The 20,316-nt window shown below is 39.8% G+C and overlaps 2 protein-coding genes and 1 long non-coding RNA gene across 15 annotated transcripts in view; 1 reads left to right on the top strand and 2 right to left on the bottom strand.

The window, feature by feature from the left end:
• Positions 1 to 1,668, top strand: part of LRRTM3 (leucine rich repeat transmembrane neuronal 3) — a 100,497-nt gene extending 98,829 nt beyond the window's left edge. Inside the window, exon 3 of the mRNA XM_081913676.1 lies at positions 356 to 1,668. Within this exon, the coding sequence (XP_081769802.1) occupies positions 356 to 544 (189 nt within the window). The 3' untranslated portion in view covers positions 545 to 1,668. The remainder of the gene's footprint in view (positions 1 to 355) is intronic.
• CTNNA3 (catenin alpha 3) overlaps positions 1 to 20,316 on the bottom strand; it is a 564,841-nt gene that overhangs the window by 408,058 nt on the left and 136,467 nt on the right. Inside the window, exon 8 of one of the 13 annotated variants that reach the window (XM_081913568.1) lies at positions 8,125 to 8,184. The exons of the other annotated variants lie outside the window; for them this stretch is intronic. Within the exon in view, the coding sequence (XP_081769694.1) occupies positions 8,140 to 8,184 (45 nt within the window). The 3' untranslated portion in view covers positions 8,125 to 8,139. Of the gene's footprint in view, positions 1 to 8,124; positions 8,185 to 20,316 lie in introns of those variants that run through there. 13 annotated transcript variants of the gene reach the window in all.
• On the bottom strand, positions 1,776 to 3,240 carry LOC309371211. The gene is made up of 2 exons (XR_014168914.1): positions 2,525 to 3,240; positions 1,776 to 2,279 (listed from the first exon to the last, which is right to left on the bottom strand). It is a non-coding gene; the product is annotated as an uncharacterized lncRNA (long non-coding RNA).

The raw sequence follows: 20,316 nt of genomic DNA, 5'->3' as shown, positions 1-20,316 counted from the left end.
TGGGAGAATAGATTTAGAGACCAAGTAGTCTACAATGGAGTATCAAATCTATAATGAAATTAAAAATAGATGGGAGGGAGAGAGACGGCTTGGTTTTTTTCCTAGTTAAGAGTTCTTTTATCGGAAAAAAAGATATTTAATAGATAGTATAGAATGTGGAGGGGAAACAGAAAAAAATAAACCTTCTCCCCAGCATCACAATTCTATTCATATCTCCCCCACCTCCCTTCTGTAGCTGCTAATGAAGCTGGAAACATAAAGCAGAAAATGTAATCATGGTCTTCCAAGATTACATCTAGTTTAGTGCTCAACTGCCTCTTTACTAACTACTTTTCATATTTATTTCCACTTCTAGATACCTTTATCTATGAACGTGTCAACATTTCTTGCATATGACCAGCCTACAATAAGTTACTGTGGTGTACACCATGAACTTCTTGCTCATAAGCCCTATGAATCTAATGCACAGGAAGAAACAATGGAAACACACTTAGAGACTGATTTGGATCTGAGCACAATCACAACGGTAGCACGAAATCAGTGATACATTCAGTGGCCTGAAATACAGCCAAGGGTTGCCACCATTTTTTTTTTCACATGAAGGATGAAATGAAGATTTCTTCAGTAATGGATTCCAAAATTCCTGTTCTGTTGAAATTTACACATTCAGATACAGATTGTTTGATGTCTACAATTTATAATTAGCTAAGTTGTGCAGTATTTTTTGACTTTAAAAACAGAGTACAATCCTTAAAATAAATCTTTTTTCAAAACTCATCCTACCTACCTGTAAAAAAACAAAACTGTACAGATCTAATGTATTTTTTCATATTGTAAAGTTTCAATATACTGAGATGTACTGGTATGTACAGGACCATGATTTAATTACATTTTACTTTGCAAATTTCAGTTTCTAAAATTTTAAATTAACAAAAGTTTTATCTTGTGTTATATTCTGAGTTTCTCAGTTTTGTAGAAACTGTTTTGTTACTGCTTTTGTGCCCAGAAAGAAAACTTCACTCTGAAATTCTGTGCTGTGCAAATTCTGCACAACTGTTATCACACTGACTGTGCAGGAAATTCTATTTGTTCCAGAAATAATCCATTAACCAAATGGAGGGGTGGATTGTACAAGATTACAGAGACAATGTTTTTTTTTCCTATTAAAAAGAATCAAAGTTTTTTAAAAACAGTTCTCAGAATTAACTGTTGCCTTGTATTGCAGCCTGGTTTGTAAAGCAATGAAATGTAATGATAAAGAGGGATATTTTATCAATGCATCTGTGAATGAATGACTCATTGTCCTATTCCTTCATGTAGTACTGCATCAAAAAACAGAAAAACACACCGCAGAGAATAAGAGCATTGATGACAAAGGAAGTAACCACAGCAACAAAGTTACATTCAGTTAATGGCTGACCAGAATGCAGTTTTAGTTAGTTTCTAAGTAATTCAGATAAAGCAACCAGGTAGCCATGACAATTAGATGTATTTTAATTCTTCAAGTATTCAATCAGTACAAGCACCAGCAGTATGCTTTTACGGCTGTTTCATCCTGAAAATTAGCCAATAAGCCAATTCCCTAGTTTTACAATTAAAAATAAGTTTTGGGATGCATAGTACAATGCATGTAAAAAGTTGTCTAAAGAGGCCTGAATGTTGGCTTTTGGAAATGCCATTTGGACATAACAAATTACAGATGGAGAATAAAATGTAGAGACAAGTCACACATATCCTTTTGGGAATAGGGTTCAGTCATGTTGCCCTTTTTAGGGGTTATCTCTGACTGAATGAAGAGGTAGTAAATTAATCCACCAAACAGTTGTCATGGGCACAGATCCTTATTTGGCACAGCCACAGAAATGGATACTAAGGGCAGTTTCACACAGTACTTAGCCTCCTACCCTTCCCACATGCATATTTGCACCTTTGTATGTATTCTGCAACATGCATATAACCTGAATGTTCCATGCACAGGCTCATTTGCTTTTAGATTTGATTGACATCATCTATCTCTCTCTCTCTCTCTCTCTCTCTCACACACACACACACACACAGCTGTGGCCAAGTGGGAAAGACTATATGAATTGGAACTACATATGGATGTGCCCTTTACACGCAGAACCTGCATTATCTCATTGCCTAACCAGTGTAATAAGAGGCATTTATGCACCACCATCCAACCTTCTTGCAGTTGGGTCCTCCTTTAAGCTAATGCAGGAACCAGCCCCTAGTTTGGATCTGTGTTCATGATTGCCTACAGGTTACAGCTACTTTACCTCCATAGTCAAAACAAAAAAAAAATCCTTCCAGTAGCACCTTAAATATCAACTAAGTTAGTTCTTGGTATGAGCTTTTGTGTGCATGCACACTTCTTCAGATACACAGTGTATCTGAAGAAGTGTGCATGCACACGAAAGCTCATACCAAGAACTAACTTAGTTGATCTTTAAGGTGCTACTGGAAGGATTTTTTTTTGTTTTGACTATGGCAGACCAACACGGCTACCTATCTGTAACTTTACCTCCATATTCAGTTAAAGGTGACAAAAATAAGTCAGACAAAAAGAAAGCCCCCCAAACCATAATGAGATTATCTCCCTCTCCTCTATATTGACAGGTAACTTAATAAGGAAAGATATTGACCAAAAAGTAAGAAATGTTTTATTGTATCACAGAACCAATTATAGAGAAAGACCTCTAAATAATATTTAAATATTTAAGATGTCTAAAATCTAAATAAATTGGTCATGAATTCTAGCTGTTCATACAGAACGTCTACTGAGTGCCACCCAATTACTGGTTTTTGAGAAGGAAATCTTCATATTTTAGCTTCAATAATGCTAACAATACTGGCCTATAGCAGCAGAGGTTACAGTACAATTACTTTAAAAATATGGAAGGTTACATAAGTTAAAAGATTCATCCTCTGGGGTTCTGACTAGGGATAAGTATTCAGGATTACCTGGGTTTTCCAAAAGGTTAGGGCAAAACGTTTCATACAGTAGTAACAAATATCTTCTTTTTATATATAAATAAAGAGAAATTATTTAACCACAAATCTATTTTTCTCAATACTTCTCCCAAATATTTTACAGTAACTTCATGAAAGAAAATTAAAAACTATGAAATCCACCATTTGTATAAAGCAACTATTATTGGAAAAAAATTACCTTCGGAATATTGTTAAAAAGAAATATGGGAATACAAAATGTCAAAAAAGAGTACACTGTATTATTTATTTAGCATCCTAGATTTTGTAACATATTTTGCATAAATTATTTGCTATTCAAAATATTTTATTTGTCATTTTTAAAATTCATCCTAACTTTCATAAGCTGTTCAGTTTCTGGTTTCTTTATTATATTGGCATAATGATTCTTAGATTTCTGATCTTCCTTTAATAATCTGGGCCAGAGCCATGAGGTTTGAAAATGGATTTAGCTACTTGCAGTGGGTGGTAAAAAGAGGTGGGGGGAAACTGTATTCACATGTACTGCATGGGAAAAAACATTTGCAGACCTTGACTACTTTAAGTATGTAGTTTAAGTATGGCATTAATTTATCTGATTGTGATGGAAGTTTAGAGGAAATCTCAGTGTTCCCAAATTATGAGTCTGGTAACAAAAAATACAAGTTCAGTAACAAACCAATATAATATGATGTTCTTTCCTCACTGTTGGTGCATGAAGACCACTTCATATGTTACTAAGGCAGCACGGTCACTAGCTACTAAAAACAGAACTGTGTGTATGCCTTTCTATGACAATGAGGGGGTATGTTGGCATGGTTAAAACTGCTGCACCTATGTGTATCTATGCACTTCACATAAGGAAAGGCCTCCATGTTCAATATTATTGGTAGCTACCATGCTGAACCTCAAACAACTTATAAAGTCAGCCTTCATATGGCTTCACACTTACACTCCTCAGATGTTTGTTAGGGCTGAATGGGTGCACAATATGATGGGGAAAGAGGCAGGACTGTAACAGAAAGCTCCTCCACATACCTAGATGTGATGATTAAAACATGTAGAGATCCCTATGCATAGACATAATGCTTTCCACAGATGTTCCAAAGAGTGAGCATTGGTTTGGAGAGGAATTTGCCTCTATACTGGTGCTCCCCACCTGCAATATGTTAACCTGGCTCTACTATAACATCTAAAAAGAGATTAGGTGGCCTTTGGAAAGCCTCTTGCCTCTCAAGAGCACCAAACCATATGAGGACATGAAAGGTGTTGATTTGTAGAGCAATTATGTGAGGTACTCATCCAGCCTTATTGAGGAGGAAATAAAGGTAAAGTTAAAGGTACCCCTGACCATTAGGTCCAGTCATGAACGACTCTGGGGTTGCGCGCTCATCTCGCTCTATGTGTGGCGTTTGTCCACAGACAGCTTCTAGGTCATGTGGCCAGCATGACTAAGCCGCTTCTGGCGAACCAGAGCAGCGCACGGAAACACCATTTACCTTCCCACCGGAGTGGTACCTATTTATCTACTTGAACTTTGACGTGCTTTCGAACTGCTAGGTTGGCAGGAGCAGGGACCGAGCAACGGGAGCTCACCCCATCATGGGGATTTGAACCGCTGACCTTATGATCAGCAAGCCCTGATCAGGTTTAGACCACAGCGCCACCCGCATCCCATGAGGCAGAAATTGGAGTGCCCATTTTCTCTTACCACAAAGAAGCCTTCTATTTCCTATTAGCTAAATGAAAAACTCTCTCTTTCTTGAAGAAATAATTATTAGCTGTTTGTACCATGGAAGCAGAATAAGCATATACCCGTATTTTTTGCTCTATAAGATGCACCCAACCATGACAGTCCTAGTTTTCAGAGGAGAAAAACAAGAAACAAGAAAGCAACGCAAAGCCTTTAGAGCGAAGAGGCAGGAGCGCTCCCACTGCTCTCTAGAGGCTTTGCGTGGCTATCCCGGAAGCCAGAAGAGCAAGAGGGATCGGTGCGCACTGATCCCTCTTGCTCTTCTGGCTTCAGCGAAAGCAATGCAAAGCCTCTTGAGTGAAGAGGCAGGAGCCGCGTGCTCTGTCCCTTCCCCCACCTCCCGCAAAAGCCAGCAAGAGCCACACACTCTTTAAAGGGAGCGCGGCTCTTGCTGGCTTTTGCGGGAGGTGGGGGAAGGGACAGAGTGCAGCTAAGCCAGAAGCTAGAACAGGGAGAGGGAGCGCAGCGATCCCTCTCGCTGTTCTGGCTTCTGGGATAACTGCGCAGCCTCTTCAGGGCAGCGGGATGAAGGCTCCCCGCTGCTCTGAAGAGGCTGCGCGCGGCTAAGCCAGAAGCTAGAACAGCGAGAGGGAGTGCTGTGCAACGATCCCTCTCGCTGTTCTGGCTTCTGGGATAGCTGTGCAGCCTGCATTCGCTCCATAAGACACACACACATTTCCCCTTACTTTTTAGGAGGGAAAGTGCGTCTTATAGAGCGAAAAATACAGTACTGAATACAGAATTTTTGCTGCTCCTCTTGCTGTTGGCATCCGTCTGACTTGGGAGACAATGGATAATCAAGCACCTGACAGGCCACAATATAATGCTGGTGGGTGGGTGTCATTTGCTTGCTGGGATTAAGCTATGGAGATGCTTCAGCTGGCTTTCATAATGCTGGACACATTTCATATTTGTAGCCCAGTAATTACCTTCAAATAACTAGTTGTGTTATTACTAGGGTGCCGCTTTCATTTTATCATATAATGTGCAATAATCAAATAATTGGGAACTCAGTTTATTAATGGAAATTTTCAGTAGCTGTTAAATTAATGAAAACGTTAACAACCATCAGCCTCTTCTCTTCTGAAAGGATGACTGATAGCTGTAGATACTACACCCACCTGCATGCTGTTCATTCTAATGTGATCACTGTTGATAGTTCATAAGCAATGAGCCAAGATTAGAAGGGCCATCTGCACAATGGATCCTTTCAGGTTCCTTCTTCCAAAAATAGCAGAGAAAGCATGGGGAAACCCAGGATACATGCAGATGTGTTTGTGCTCTGGATCCCAGTGTACATGGTCTGATGCAGCCGGGGGGGGGGGGATAAAAAAAATAAAAAATTGTCCAGTAGCACCTTATAGACCAACTAAGCTTCTTCCAGTATAAGCTTTTGTGGGCGTGCACACTTCTTCAGATATTAAATAATTACTAGAAGACAAGGAATAAATCCATTTGTCCCAGCCATCAGGGTGTGTAGCTCTCTAATAGACAATTAAAGGAAGAATTCAATGTTGTTGTCTTCCAATGGTTCAGTCACCACAAGCATTTCAGATCTCTGCTTCCCCACGTGCTGTTCTGGGTGCTCTCCCGATCCCCAAGAGCTTATGAGAGGGCATGGAGCAGGAAGAGAGGGGGGAAGTCACATTGCATTGGTGGACCCACTGTGCTGTTTCCTGCTACTGTGCCTACATAGCTGAATCCAGCCCTATGTCCTTAGTTTTAAAAGATGCACACAGAAAGCTGTATTACCCTGTGTCAGAACACTGGTCTATATCTAGCTTAGTTTTATCTACAGCTCTACAATGACAAACAACAGTTCTCCAGAGTTCTCACACTGAATCACAAGATCACACAGAAGGCACAGAAGAACACCAACCATATTTCCAAAATATGCAGGGACTCAGCTATACAGCTGCAAATAAAAGTTTTAAGTGTGTTGTAAAGTGCATTATACAAATGTGACACTAGATGATGATGGTGAGCTATGGCAAATCCAATATATATTTTTCAAAAAAAAATTTAAAAAGCATTTTCACTACATTTTTTTATTTGGGTCTAGATTCCACCCAGGCTGGGGTAGAAGGCAGCCCGAGCATGCCAACAGACTGTTTCCTCTATAGGTCCAGAGTAAGCATTCCCAGCTTCTGTATTATGCAGGAGACTTTGGGTTCCAGAGCTCAGCATTAACTCCTGAAAGATTCTGGTAGCCTTAGCAAACCTCAAAGCCAGCTTTTCTAGATATTAACAGTGGTCTGGTCATATAAACCTGAAGGATATGCTAATGTTTTTCTAAGTAAAGACAGGTAAAATCTACTCAGTGTTTGACTGTATCCTTGTGTAACAAGAGCTACAATAGCTGGGATAAATGCAGTAGAAGCTGGAATATTTGGTTTTAGCTTACTGTAGTTTATTTGGTTTATTAATTTATATTCCACCTTTCTGTATAAAACACATTCAAGGCAGTTTACAATAAATAAATAAGGCAATAATAAAACCAGCATCAATTATGAAAATGCACTAGAAGTGGGTGGGGATTCTTTAAATGTATTTCACAGGAGACACTGGTGCAAATCTTTTAAATATTCTGGTTCATATGTCCCTGCCACTAATTACATGGTTAGGAGCTGAATTCAAGTTCACTACAACACTGGGCTACAGGGCAACTAGGTTCTTCCTTAGAAAGAAAGGCACTTTATGGGGGGGATATTCTTTTCATTTAATGTCTTTTTTTCTTCAGCTACTGCTGTGCAAGAGAGAGGAAATAATGAAATAACACGTTTTCCTTTGCTGTTAACATTAACTGAGTCTTGGACAACTGGGTCGTGATGCTGTACTACCACCCAAGCTAACAATGTCCTTGCATGCAAGCTATATGTTGTATAAACTGCTTATTTCATGTTCTTCTTAGCAAATCTTCACACTCACTAGAACGAGAATTGTGGAGGCTCACAAAGTGCCATCGGGTCCTCTGCATCTCTAAGCGAAGAAGGTGTTAAGATGTCACAGTGATCTTGAATACAATGAAGACTGAGAGGTGATGCTACAGTGAGTGGTGCTGTGTGCTGAGGTGCTCACAACAGCCATCAAGAGAATGTGCAACACTTGTTCAGAATGCACGAAAAGGTAAACAAGTAAGTTGCTGAAGGAAAAACACTTCTAAATAAGTAATTTGTTCAAATAAAAGAGGCCTTGCATATTAAAAGCATGTAAAGAAGGTGCAAAACATGAGTGATTTTTTTGCATTTCATGTTTCCACTTTTTAACATTTAAAAAATAACATGGGGAAAAGGGACGTGGCATCTTCTTTTTGATGAGATGCAATGCTGCAACTCTCTTTTCTCAGCATAGGAAAAACACTAAAAGTCTTCCATCATCACCACAAAACACAAGAGGCACAAAAGTTGAAGCAGAAATCATGCACCCCTTCTTTTCACTACTTCGTGTACCAACAACAGTGGCTGTAAGAGGTTGCATAAGCAGTCATTAGAAAGACAAATCCTTGGCCTCAAGAAAATCTACAATTGACTGCATCAGCAATCGTTAATGAATGGCTTGACACTTGGGAAGAACACTTCTTCCCTGAAGAGTTTATATTATCATTATTATGGGGGGGGGGGAGAAAAGAAACATGCACACATAAGAGAAAAGGGATTAAAAAAAACAAGGACTTTTAATGCTTCTCTTCATCAAATATATGGCCAACTTCCCACTACATGGGGAATGGCTATGAAAGAGAATTAGACAAACCTCTGGAGAATTTTGAACTTGTTCTCTGTCAGAATATGCATTTCAATAATTTTGTTTTAGCCAAGAACCACAATGGGATATTTAGGAATTGCAAAAGTCAGTGGATAATTCAGTGATCCAATCCGCACATTAGGCCAAGAGATGAAGCTCTAGTCTTCTTAACAGAGAAGTTTAGATTTCCCAATCATCCCTGCACTTACCCACCTCAACATTGTTTTAACCCAAAGCAGCCCCAGAAGAATTCAAACTTGGACTGAAGCATGTGTAGGATATAACCTTTGTACTGTTGTCCAGTTAAAACCCATCCCTTCAAATGCAGCTTCCCTCCTGGGTAGGGATGTCATATTTCAAACAGTGAAAATCCAGACAGAAAAGTTGTTGAGCTCTTTTTTTTGCTGTTTTTGAGCTATTTTTATGCCGACGTGGGCATTTCATATGTACCACAATTTCATAAAACCAATATCAAAGCAGTTTTCAACAAATGTGTGCGGGTGGGTGACCACATAGAGATCTAAAGATCTAAAGTTACAGATCATCAGCTATTATAGAAAATGATTTTCCTAATTGTCTGCATAAACCTGGCAGCATTATCTCTCCTCCACTTTGACTCTCCTCTACAAACAATACAGCCCAAATAATGATTCCCTTCCCCAATTCTTCTTTTTAAAAGTAAACATGCATTTAATATATCACATAGATAGGCCCCAAGAGGTGAAGGAAAGAGATTGTGAACAGAAACCCTACTGGTTTCATCTCTTTAAGAACCCAGGACTAAAGTATTAAGAACTCTGGAATAAAGGTCTTCCTGAGCTCCCACAAATGTTTTACATCTATGCATGAAAGTATGGGATTATTTGAAATAGTCAGTCTTAATAATGAAATGTTTTTACTGGGCTTCAATCAAAAGTAGTAAGTGAACACATTTATTCAACAAGGAACTACAGTATCTGCAACACACTCATTTCTTCATTAATCAATGGGCATATCTAGTTAACTTTCCATGCTTCTCCTTTTCTAACTCTGAAAAAGCTTCTTTTAGTATATGCCATATTTCATCTGCGTTTTGCTCAATCAGATTTCCACTCCACTCAAGTCATTTGAAAAAGACCACAGTGAGAATATTCTATTTCACTAGGAATCAAGTAGCAGAGAGTAGTGCTAAAAAGGGATATTTGTTATTAAAGTTCATACATGCAGAGCGGACTTTGGTAATCTTTCATAATATGGCACCTTGTGGAAAGCCAAAATTTGGTACGCCCAATGGATCTTTGCAATTTGCAGCCCTTTGGCTTGGCTCCCTGTGCAGAAGAACCACCCTAAATCCGGCACTGTCACATGTTGGGAACAGATTCATGGTGGCAGAATTTGCAATTGAGAATTTGCAGCTCCAAATAAATATTTTCTGCATCTGTAGGGTGCAAACATCTGTAGGAATACTTGCAGAACATACATTCAGTCCACAGTTAAGGGACTTAAAATCAATAAAATTGATGAACTGAAACATGCTAAGCTCAGTGTTGGACTGTGACCATGGAAAAGCTCACTTTTTTGACTATTTTTTACTGGCACTAAGATGTTCTAACACTAGCCATCTAGAGGTGTCTCTATTAATCTTAAACCATGTCACAGAGAGGCAATACCTGTTTTTTTCCTGAAAGGGGTCAGTCGTGGATAATTATTTTTAGCATCTCAGAGATCTTTTTGCAGCAAATATCTAACAGGATCCATCCACCAATCCCCTACAATTAATGACTCATGCAGACAATGGTTACGTTCATGGATTTTTCTAGGTATCTGCAGTATGGAAAAGAGGGCAGACGGTGCAGTGAAAGAACAGTAGTTGCCTTCTAACAATGAAGGTAAATGTATACGGTTGTTTTTGTTCCTACTTTTGTTCCAACTAGCACTGACCTAAAACACACCACACATACCCCCTTTGCAGATCTATTTTCAGTTAAATAATGAGCACTTATTTTGGTATTCTTGAGAGGGCCCTGTGAACAGAAGAAGAGCGTTCACCTATCCAACCTTGCTGCTGGTGAAAGCCCACTAATGGAGCACTGTAGCTATCCATAGCTACGTTGTCCTCTTTTCCCAATACCAACTGAGATGGAGAGGAATGTTTCCTGTCCTTAGTGAAAATCTGCCTTGTGATGTAAAATTGTCACAAAGCCAACTCAGAGGACAAATCTGATTGCCTTCAGTTTGAATGGGTGGCTGGGACAGCAGGTGGTATACGATCTGAGATGTGATAGCATCCCACTCCCTGCCAATTAGAGAACAGGAAGGAAATGAAAATGACAATAATGATACAGTTTTTATAGCAAGCAGCTGCTGAGAAGAACACGTATGAAGAAAGCAAACTTTGAGGCACAATGAAAATATTCAATTAAGAACACTGAGCTGAGCCCTATGAAAATAGTCACTGAACCTGTTCTGAATGGGGTTGCACTCCCTCTGAAGAAGCAAGTGCACAGTTTGGGGGTACTTTGTCACTCCAAACCCAAGCATCCTTGGCTACAAGTGCCTTTTAGCAGCTTTGTCTGGTTTGCCAGTTATGGCCATTCCTGGACAAGGATAGCCTAACCACTGTGATTCATGTAATCTTGACTCTGGATTACTGCAGTGTACTCTATGTGAGGCTGTCATTGGGCCTTGTTTGTTTATTCAAATATAATTCTAACATTTCAAACTTTGACTCCCTTCTCCCTCTTTCTGTGGTACTTTACATTTATTTTCATCCTTTCCTGCATACTCCAAATTATCTTAATTTATTTTTTATTCATCTATTGCCATATGTATCTCATATGCCTTTTTTTTAAACTGCAGGTTTTTATAGTAATCCTGCCACTGTCTTAATCTGTTTACACGTTGCTTGTACAAATAAACCATTTCCATTCCCTTCTAAATAACTTTTTATCTTAAGTTCCTATTCTTCCGGTATGTTTTGCCATTTCTGCATACTCCATTAATTTCAGTAGCCATTCTTCTCTCATCAGGACTTCTTCCTTCCATTTTTGGGCATACAACATTCTTGCAGCTGTAGTTGCATACATAAATAAATTTCTATACTGTTTAGGTAGTTCTGATCCCATAATTCCCAAGAGAAAAGCTTCTGGGGTTGTTGTTTTTTAAACAAATATTATCTTAAACATCTTTTTTCAATTCATTACATATCATTTCCCAGTAAGCTTTAACCTTATTACAAGACCACATTTAAAAAAAGGTTTCTTCTTTCTCTTTACATTTGCAACACTCCTTCGAATTTGATTTATACATTTTTGCAAAACTACTAGGTGTTAGGTACCATCTATATAGCATTTTTATATAATTTTCTCTTAAACAAGTGTTCCACCAGGCCGGGGCCAAGGCCAAGGCCCGGGATCTCCAAGATGTTATTCTTTGCAGACCGTAAGGTCCTCCGTGGGGTATACCAGGAGAGGCGGTCCCGTAGATACGAGGGTCCTAGGCCATATTGTAACCATGTTGTTAACAACCCAGATAAATCGCTAAACTCTTTTAATTTAAATTCTCCACCCTCCTCTCTTAGCAAATTTCTATAAGTTGCCCAACTCTCCATCATATTTTTATTTTTCACCACTATTTCCAAAGGTTAAAGCCAAAGTGGTATTTTGGTCTCCAATAAGTTTTTATATTTATCCCATAATCTACACAAAATTTTCCTAATTATATGGTTTGTGAAACCTTTATGTACTTTTGCCTTTTCATACCACAAATAGGCATGCCAACCAAAAATATTATCGTATACTTACGAATTCTTCAATAACAACCATTCCTTCAACCAGCACAGACATGATGCTTCATATTATATGCTCATTTCCGGCAGAAAATTCATATTCCAGTCCTGTGGAATACTCTGCCAATACAGATTCAGCAGGCACCTTGTTTCAACCTTTAAATGGCTGCTGAAAACTTTTCTCTTCCACCAGGCTTAAGCAGACAATTAAGAAAACATCTGTACATAATAGTTGGTTTCTGGTTTTTATTGTAATGTATGGCTATTGTAAATTATGAAGAGGAGTATGTAAATATTTTAATAAAATGCCTAACCCTGACCTAGTATGAGACTACCTCACATGTCAAGGACACTGAGGGACGGCAGGGTCCCCTGGAACTAATGCTGGGAATCCTCTTGAGAGGCCCTTCAAATTGAGACCCACTAAAGAACCCTTGGAACTGTCAGAGGAGGTGGAGAACATCCCTCCCCAACCTTCTCAAGAACACTGATCTCAAAAGGTCCAAGTCTGGCCCAAAGAGCAACAACATCTACTGGCCCAGAAGGAAATTCCTGAAACTCCTTCACTACTAGCAGCTACAGTTAGGGTATGATCTAGGGAACCAGAGAACATAAGGTCTCCCTCTTGAGCCTTCTATTTGCTAAAAAGAACACAAGTCTCTGGCTCCTTGATCCTTCTTGTTTCCCTTCCTTGTTGTGTTGCACCTTGCCTGAACTCCCTGTGATGTTGACCTTGGACTGTTGCCTCAACCTGCTTCTGGATCACATTTTGGACCTAGACCGATTCTCCACGCTTGATCTTGGTTTCTCTGGAATGCACTGCACTTGCAACCCTGTCATTGTTGATGAATATTTTGGTAAAAGGCTTATGCCTCCTGAGACTGAGACCCTAGCTCCTGAGGGCCCCCTCTGGAGCATGAGAAATATGAAAACTGGATATACATTTCTCAGCCCCTGGGAATTACAGTGTGTATGTTGCAGCATTCACAAACTCCAGTGTCTCTAGAGCCAATGCATTTACTAATTTCTTAAGTCAATCCAAATCATTAGCCTCAAATCATTAGGAAAATAGTTTATTTGCTGTAAAACAAATGTATTTGCTACAAAATACTTCTGCATCTTTCTAAGTATATTGTTGAAATGATTTTTTTAGTACTTCCAGCCAAAGAGGTGCACAAAATCTCCTATCCTCTACAGATCAATCCTTAAAACCATTTCTTGTTATTAAATTCATCCCACAAAATATTTCCAAGTTTAAACTCACTATATAGTGTAGCATAGAGTAACTAGGTCAGTGCCTATTTTCCCCTCTAGCTAATTATAGAATCTGATTTATTTTAATTAGAAGGTTTCAGAATAAATCAACATTAACACCAGCAGAGTTCATCAAGATTAATGTTATTTTAATGAATATCAAAGGAATTAGTGTATTTCAGTGTTTTTCACTGGAACACTGAGAATTCTCAAATAAACTGAAGGTGCAGCAAATGCACCTGTGAAAATTCCACATGACACAGACCTTACCAGTCTACTAACCTCAATTTTGCACATAAATTACTTTTTAAGGTGTTTCTTTAGATGGTTAACTACAACATAGATTCTACTGAGTAGTGGGAAATGACCTGCAACATTGACTTCATTATAACTAAGTCCTTTTATCTCAAAGGTCTAATGTATTCATGATGATGAATATTTCCAAGTGCCACTAATTTTGATATTACATATGTAATGATAATCATCTACAAGTGAGCATTAATTAACACTACATTACCTTACTGATGCATTACATCTTGATTAATACCAAAAGGTCTCCAGCTGAAAGACGGTCAAACTTCTAGTGAGACAATGGTGGACAGCAGCTGCTTTTTGATACAAGGAATGCCACATAGCCCATAGCAGGTGACTCTTGAGAGAAATATCCAATGCCAATGCATACCCTCCAACATAGGGACATCCTAAGGGAATGTGGGACATTCTGGGGTCAAATAAGAAGCTAGGACAGCTTCTGTAAATCCAGGACTGTCCCTGGAAAAAGGGGGAAATTGGAGGGTTTGCCAGTGCAGGTGGAACCCTGGTCATTCCCTTCACACATTAAAGTTTTGGTCTAAATGATTTTCCAGGGGAGGAGCAGAACGGGAGAAAAGCGAAAGATTGCTTAACACTTTTTTAAGGACCAAGGGCCAATCTACATGATATTTAAAATACAATAACAGATTTAACATGTATTTCTGGGAGCCACTAGGGAGTCTAATAAGAATCAAGGCTGCAAGGCATGGGGAGAAAGTTAGCCCTGCCATAGCTCCAATGGAAATAACCTCCCTGAAGCTATTATTTACCCCAGAAGAGAAACTGCTGTTGACACCAGAACCAAGCTTCCCTCCCAGGGTAAAGAACTGTTTCAGGGAGGGGCTGGTTTTTCAAGACCACAGTGCTGTGAGGAAAGGTGTTTTATTTTTATTTATTTATTTATTATTATTATTATTATTATTATTATTATTATTATTATTATACCTTTCCTGAACATTGGAGTACCAAACCTGATGCTGAGAGATTTAGTACTAAGTCTTTCAGAAAATCAGTGCAATGGGACTCCTGTGGGGAGAAAACTGCTCAGCTCCTAGTTTTTAACAGAGGCTGGGATGACTGTTAAATGGCCACGATCACTGACCAACTCATTGTCCACACATCATGAAAGAGGAGTCAAGAGATAGGATATTGGTGGAAAGGTTATATAACAATGGGAAGATCTGTTACAGCATAGGCCAATCATAGAAATGTAAGCAGGTGAAGTTAATTCCTGAGTGTGAAGAATGCATCCCTCAAGACTTGTGAGCATATAAGCAGTGGGACTCATTCCTTTCTACCTGCGAGTTCATTTCTATGCCCTGCCACTGAGTTCAGCCCCTTCCCTTAACTGCCACAGCCTGCCAGGCACAATAATTTCTGAACCTATGGGGGAAGGGGTGCTATCAGAGTGGCTGGGGAAACCCAGCCAGACGGGTGGGGTACAAATCATCCCACAGAGAAGGCATCCTGGAGGCAGAGACTCACAGAGCTCAATGGCCAGGTCTTAGAGGTATGTAAACCAGAATCGGGATCCACAATGATGTGTTGCAGAAGTGCCAGATTCTCAAAGCCAAAGGCAGACCCTATAGCCAAATGCAGGGACTACCAACAAAAACCAGAATTTGAGGGCAAGAACTTAGGGGCCTAACTCCACCATTGCAATCTAGCAGGTACGTAATAACATGTCAAATGCTGCCAGAAGTTGGGCATGTGGGACGCCCTCCCATCAGATGTCAAAGATATAAACAACTATCTGACTTTTAGAAGACATCTGAAGGCAGCCCTGTTTAGGGAAGCTTTTAATATTTGATGAATTACTGTATTTTAATATTTTGCTGGAAGCCGCCCAGAGCAGAGTGGCTGGGGTATAAATTATTATTACAGTGGTACTCTGGATGCGAATGGGATCTGTTCCAGAGCCCTGTTCGCATCCTGAAGCAAACGCAACCTGAGTCCGTGCGTCTGCGGGTCGTAATTCGCCGCTTCCACGCATGCTCGTGACGTCATTTTGAGCGTCTGCGCATATGCGAGTGGCGAAACCCAGAAGTAACGGCTCCATTACCTCTGGGTCGCTATGGAGCACAACCTTAAAATAATCATCCTGAAGCATATTTAACCCGAGGTATGACTGTATTATTATTATTTTTATTATTATTATTATGCCAAAGGAGGGCTGAGCAGGACACAGGCAAGGCCTAAGTGGCCTGATGGCAGTGTTGGTTTCTGCTTTCTTCTCTGTGCAGCGAAGTGCTTGTCACGAGACAGGTTGTTTACATTCCACAGTAAATGCGCTGTTGGGTTTCCCACGGGAATGGAGACTGGATGTGACGTACACTGGTTTCCTGTTTTTCACTGTTCTTTGCAGTTTCACTTTTGAGATTCTCTCCGTGCTTTAGAGGAGAGAGGATGCCTTTCTCTGCTCCGGCAGAGGCAACATGTTTTTCTGTAACTTACCAGCTTTGAAATGTAAATAAAGCAATATAGAGTATGTTGGCACGTACTTTTCATCATTCCGCTGTGCACGGGACACTGCTTATCTCCAACAGGCAGGTCCAAAACTGAATTCAACACAGACAAAGATGGAGAAGTTATGGTAGGACCTAAGGAGCCAAACTGCAAGGATGGAAAATTGGGCTCACACAACCGACAAGCACATCTAGGCAGTGAGACCTACAAATCCTCAAAGTGTCCCTATTTTCCAGGAATGTCCCTGATTTAGAGAAGCCATCCCAGTTTCTGATTTGATCCCATAACGTCCCACTTTTCCTTAGGACATCCCTATTTCCATTGTCAAAATGTTGGAGGGTATGGAGTTACTTGACTCCTGAGCTGCCTGAAGGCAATCCTGTATAGGGAAGGCTTTTTAATGTTCAATGTTTTATTATGTTTGTATATATGTTGGAAGTTGCCTAGAGTGACTGGGGCAAACCAATAAGATGTGTGGGGTATAAACAGTAAAATTATCATTATGGAATGGGTCGTCCCTATTTTCATTGGAGAAATCTTGGAGGGTATGGACCTATATGGGCAAGGGGAGATGTTCTGATAGTGAGGCCTACATGGTGGGCCTGCTTGGCCATTCATGGGGTTTAGACTGATGTTCGCACATAAACATCCTGATGTCCAGTCCTACGTGGTCAGCTAGTGGATCTCTCATCTGTGCAAGCCCCAAATGCCATAAGCAATACTGATGACCAAACTGATGACTGAAAGGGCAGTTACCTGCTGTGAAGGCAGGAAGCATAATGAAGTCCTATTCAAAGTGAGACACTCGTGCTCACTCCTACTCTTCACCATCAGCCAGCCAGCTGCGCCTCAGAGTACCTAAGGAGCTAGCCTCCACAGCATGGAGAGAGAACGTGAACCACTCTTAACAATGCTGCAATGTGAAAGGAAGGAGAGGAAGTGACACAGCAGGGTTGAATGGCTTCCTCTGAGAGAGCACTCCTGCAGCAGTGGTTCCCATATAGCCCACCCCCTCAGGGGAGTTCAATTCAAATCTCTTCCAATGAGAGGGGTGTGGGGCAAACCTGCCCCCACCAAAGGTGGGGTGCATTCCTTTTGCCACAAGCAAATGATTCTAAAAGCCTTTCCTACAGAGCCTTTGTCATAGCAATCCCTTAAAGCAACTTAATCATTCATTCAAAGGGCCTATCAATGCATTACCATGGCAGTATCCCTGGAATTGGGCAGCATTGTGGGACAGACAGAGCCTTTGATCACTGCTTGCCTACCTGCACTATAAAGTGATTGTATTGCTCTTAATGTTATTTCAAAGTCAGAGAGAGTAAGATATTGCATCTACTAATCATGTGCTCTTTTGGAGGAGAAAACTCTTTCATTAGAAATAATAGTCGTCATTAATAATAAACCATGTGTCACCCCAGCACCATATACTTCAATCTTTCACTGCCTTAATGCTAATGTATGTCATAAATGAGGCATGAAAAGCTATTACAGGAAACTCTCAAAAGGAATAGATTTTGTTGTTTTCTTTGTATCAATAGAAATCATAACTGATCTATTTCACAGCTAATGATAATTGTACACTTCCACCTGCATTTTCAGTACATTTTGCTTTGGACTGCGACTATAAATAAACAAAACAGTCTCCCACTGTTCCCAACAAAACTGAAAGTATAGCTTTTCTTTCCAGAAAAAAATATATTTTAAGGAACAAAATCTGAATGCAAGCATGCACTGGGAGGCAATTATTATTTTATCAGTCTTATCCATGTTTGTTTCTTCTCGTTACACTTTCACAGCTTTCTTCCTTTGTCAAAAATCTCATTGGCATAAGCAAGAAAGCTAAGCAATACCTATCTCCAGACTTTCACCTGACCTAGTTCCATCTGCCTGCTGTCACTCATAAAATGAGTAGACTAGTAGACTAAAGTACGTAAGAAAATATGAACTAGGAAGCATTTTGTAATAAACCACTCCCCTGCCCAATGTCCTGCCCCCTTAACCAACAACCGCACACTTTGAAAGTAATCTTATAAGACAGAGTTCACACATGCATGTTCACCCCTCAATAGCCATAACATGAAGTGATCATTAGTTCTACAATGATTTGAGTATTCTGGCAGGAAAGTGGATTATTCATCGATTTAATAAGCAACTAAATGACGTGTGAAATTGCCATTACAGATCAAACATCAGAAAGAGCCTTCTGTATCACCTGAAACGACTTCAAACACAACTCTGTTCTGCAACTCTGTGTGCATAGTTTACACATCATCAGAGGTCTCATTGGCATGAGGAACCAAAATCTACTGAGTGTTGGCAATATGAGTGAAGTAAATACCCAGCCAATGTCTGATTAACAACAATCTTCTTGGGGCATGCCTGTAATTCAGCTGCCCATGCTTTCAGTTTGGTGCTGTTGATGGTCAATTCAAGGTGTGGAACACGTTAGTGGAAAACACATAGGCCTTTCTGCCAGTACACTCTGCTGGCTCTGTAGGCAGCATAGTATGATTTTCTTGGTCCAAAAAAATCTTCCGTATTGGCAATGTTGAAAGATGACAGTGCAGCACCAGCTGAAATGTCTGATACAAAGTGATCTACATGAATTCCCAAATTAGTACAGGATTGCTGTGGACCTGTTCATGATCACTTACTTACAGTTCCTGAAGATTATGTAAAATTAAAGTGGGATATAATTTGATAACATGCAAATAAAGATTTTCTAGTGTAGATGTGTTCAATCCCTGAAAATCAGTTGAACTCTTTGTTTTATTTGTATACAGCAGAAATATCATTAGAGGAAAGAGGCAAATCAAATTTTGACATCAACAACACTGGACTCTCAGCACTACGAAGATTTTCAAGTTTCAGAAAAGAAAATACAGAAATTGGATTCCAAATCCATGCTATTTTTCTAGGTCAATGCCTAAGGCTTAATTTTTATAGCTTTGCGTAATATGAATTCTGTGTTCTTTATTTATTCACATTACTCATTAAAAAGACCAAACTGCAAGATGGAAACACATTATTTGGCAAGAAATTCTGCTCACAAAATAAATTATACAGATAAGTACGGAAGTCAATTTAAAGATTTTATTATACTGCTGTGTACACTCCAGTCTCTGAGAAGCAAGAGATTATGGGGAGCCAGCGATTACCCAGTGTTCAGTTTCCTTGGAACAAAGGTTAAAGGTGGTGTCTTTAGGATATATGGTTTTAAATATGCATATATATAACCTGAGCATAGAATGAAGGGCTCACAGCATGAACCCTCCAGCAGATTTTGTCTCCCCATTAAGCTTCCAGGGAGCACCACCACCACCAAAGCCATAGCTCTGGATTCAGTACAGTACAGTACAGAGAGCAAGTCAAGTCAGGGCCGTCTTAAGCATATGTGGCGACGGGGTGCAAAGATCTGCCTGGCGCTCCCCCCCCCAAGGTTGCCCAGAGTTGTCATCTTTTTTTTTAAGGAACTGACACCACGCTTCTCTCTGCTCGAGAAAAGAAAAAAGGGGCAGGCTAGTTAAATAGATTCCTTTGCCATTATGCCAGCAAGCAAACTAATAAATTGAGTTGCAGAGCAATCCAGTGCAGTAACAAGGCAAAATTATTATTTTTTTAAACCTCCCTAAAAGTTCAAGATCAGAAATGAACAAACACAGCATTTAATTTGAAAGGAACCCTTTATTAATTCAAGGGAGCTGACAATGAAGACTCCTAAATGGCCTGTGCCAGCCCTTATAAAAAATGATCGCTGCTTAGTAGACCACAATATGAGTCAACAATGTGATGCTGCAGCAAAAAAAGCTAATGCTATTCTAGGCTGCATCAACAAAAATCTAGTCTCTAGATCAAGTACCACTCTACTCTGCTTTAGTCAGACTACACCTGGAATACTGTTTCCAGTTCTGGGTGCCACAATTTAAGAAGGACATTGACAAGCTGGAACATGTGCAGAGGAGGGCAGCCAGGATGATCAAGGGTCTGCAAACCAAGCCTTATGAGGAGTGCTTGAAGGAGCTGCATATGTTTAGCTTGGAAACAAGGGATC

The sequence above is a fragment of the Podarcis melisellensis genome, assembly GCF_964234715.1.
Source record: "Podarcis melisellensis genome assembly, chromosome: 5".
Lineage (NCBI taxonomy): Eukaryota > Metazoa > Chordata > Lepidosauria > Squamata > Lacertidae > Podarcis > Podarcis melisellensis.
Note: the sequence above shows the minus strand (reverse complement) of the source record. Positions and strands in the feature narration are given on the sequence as shown.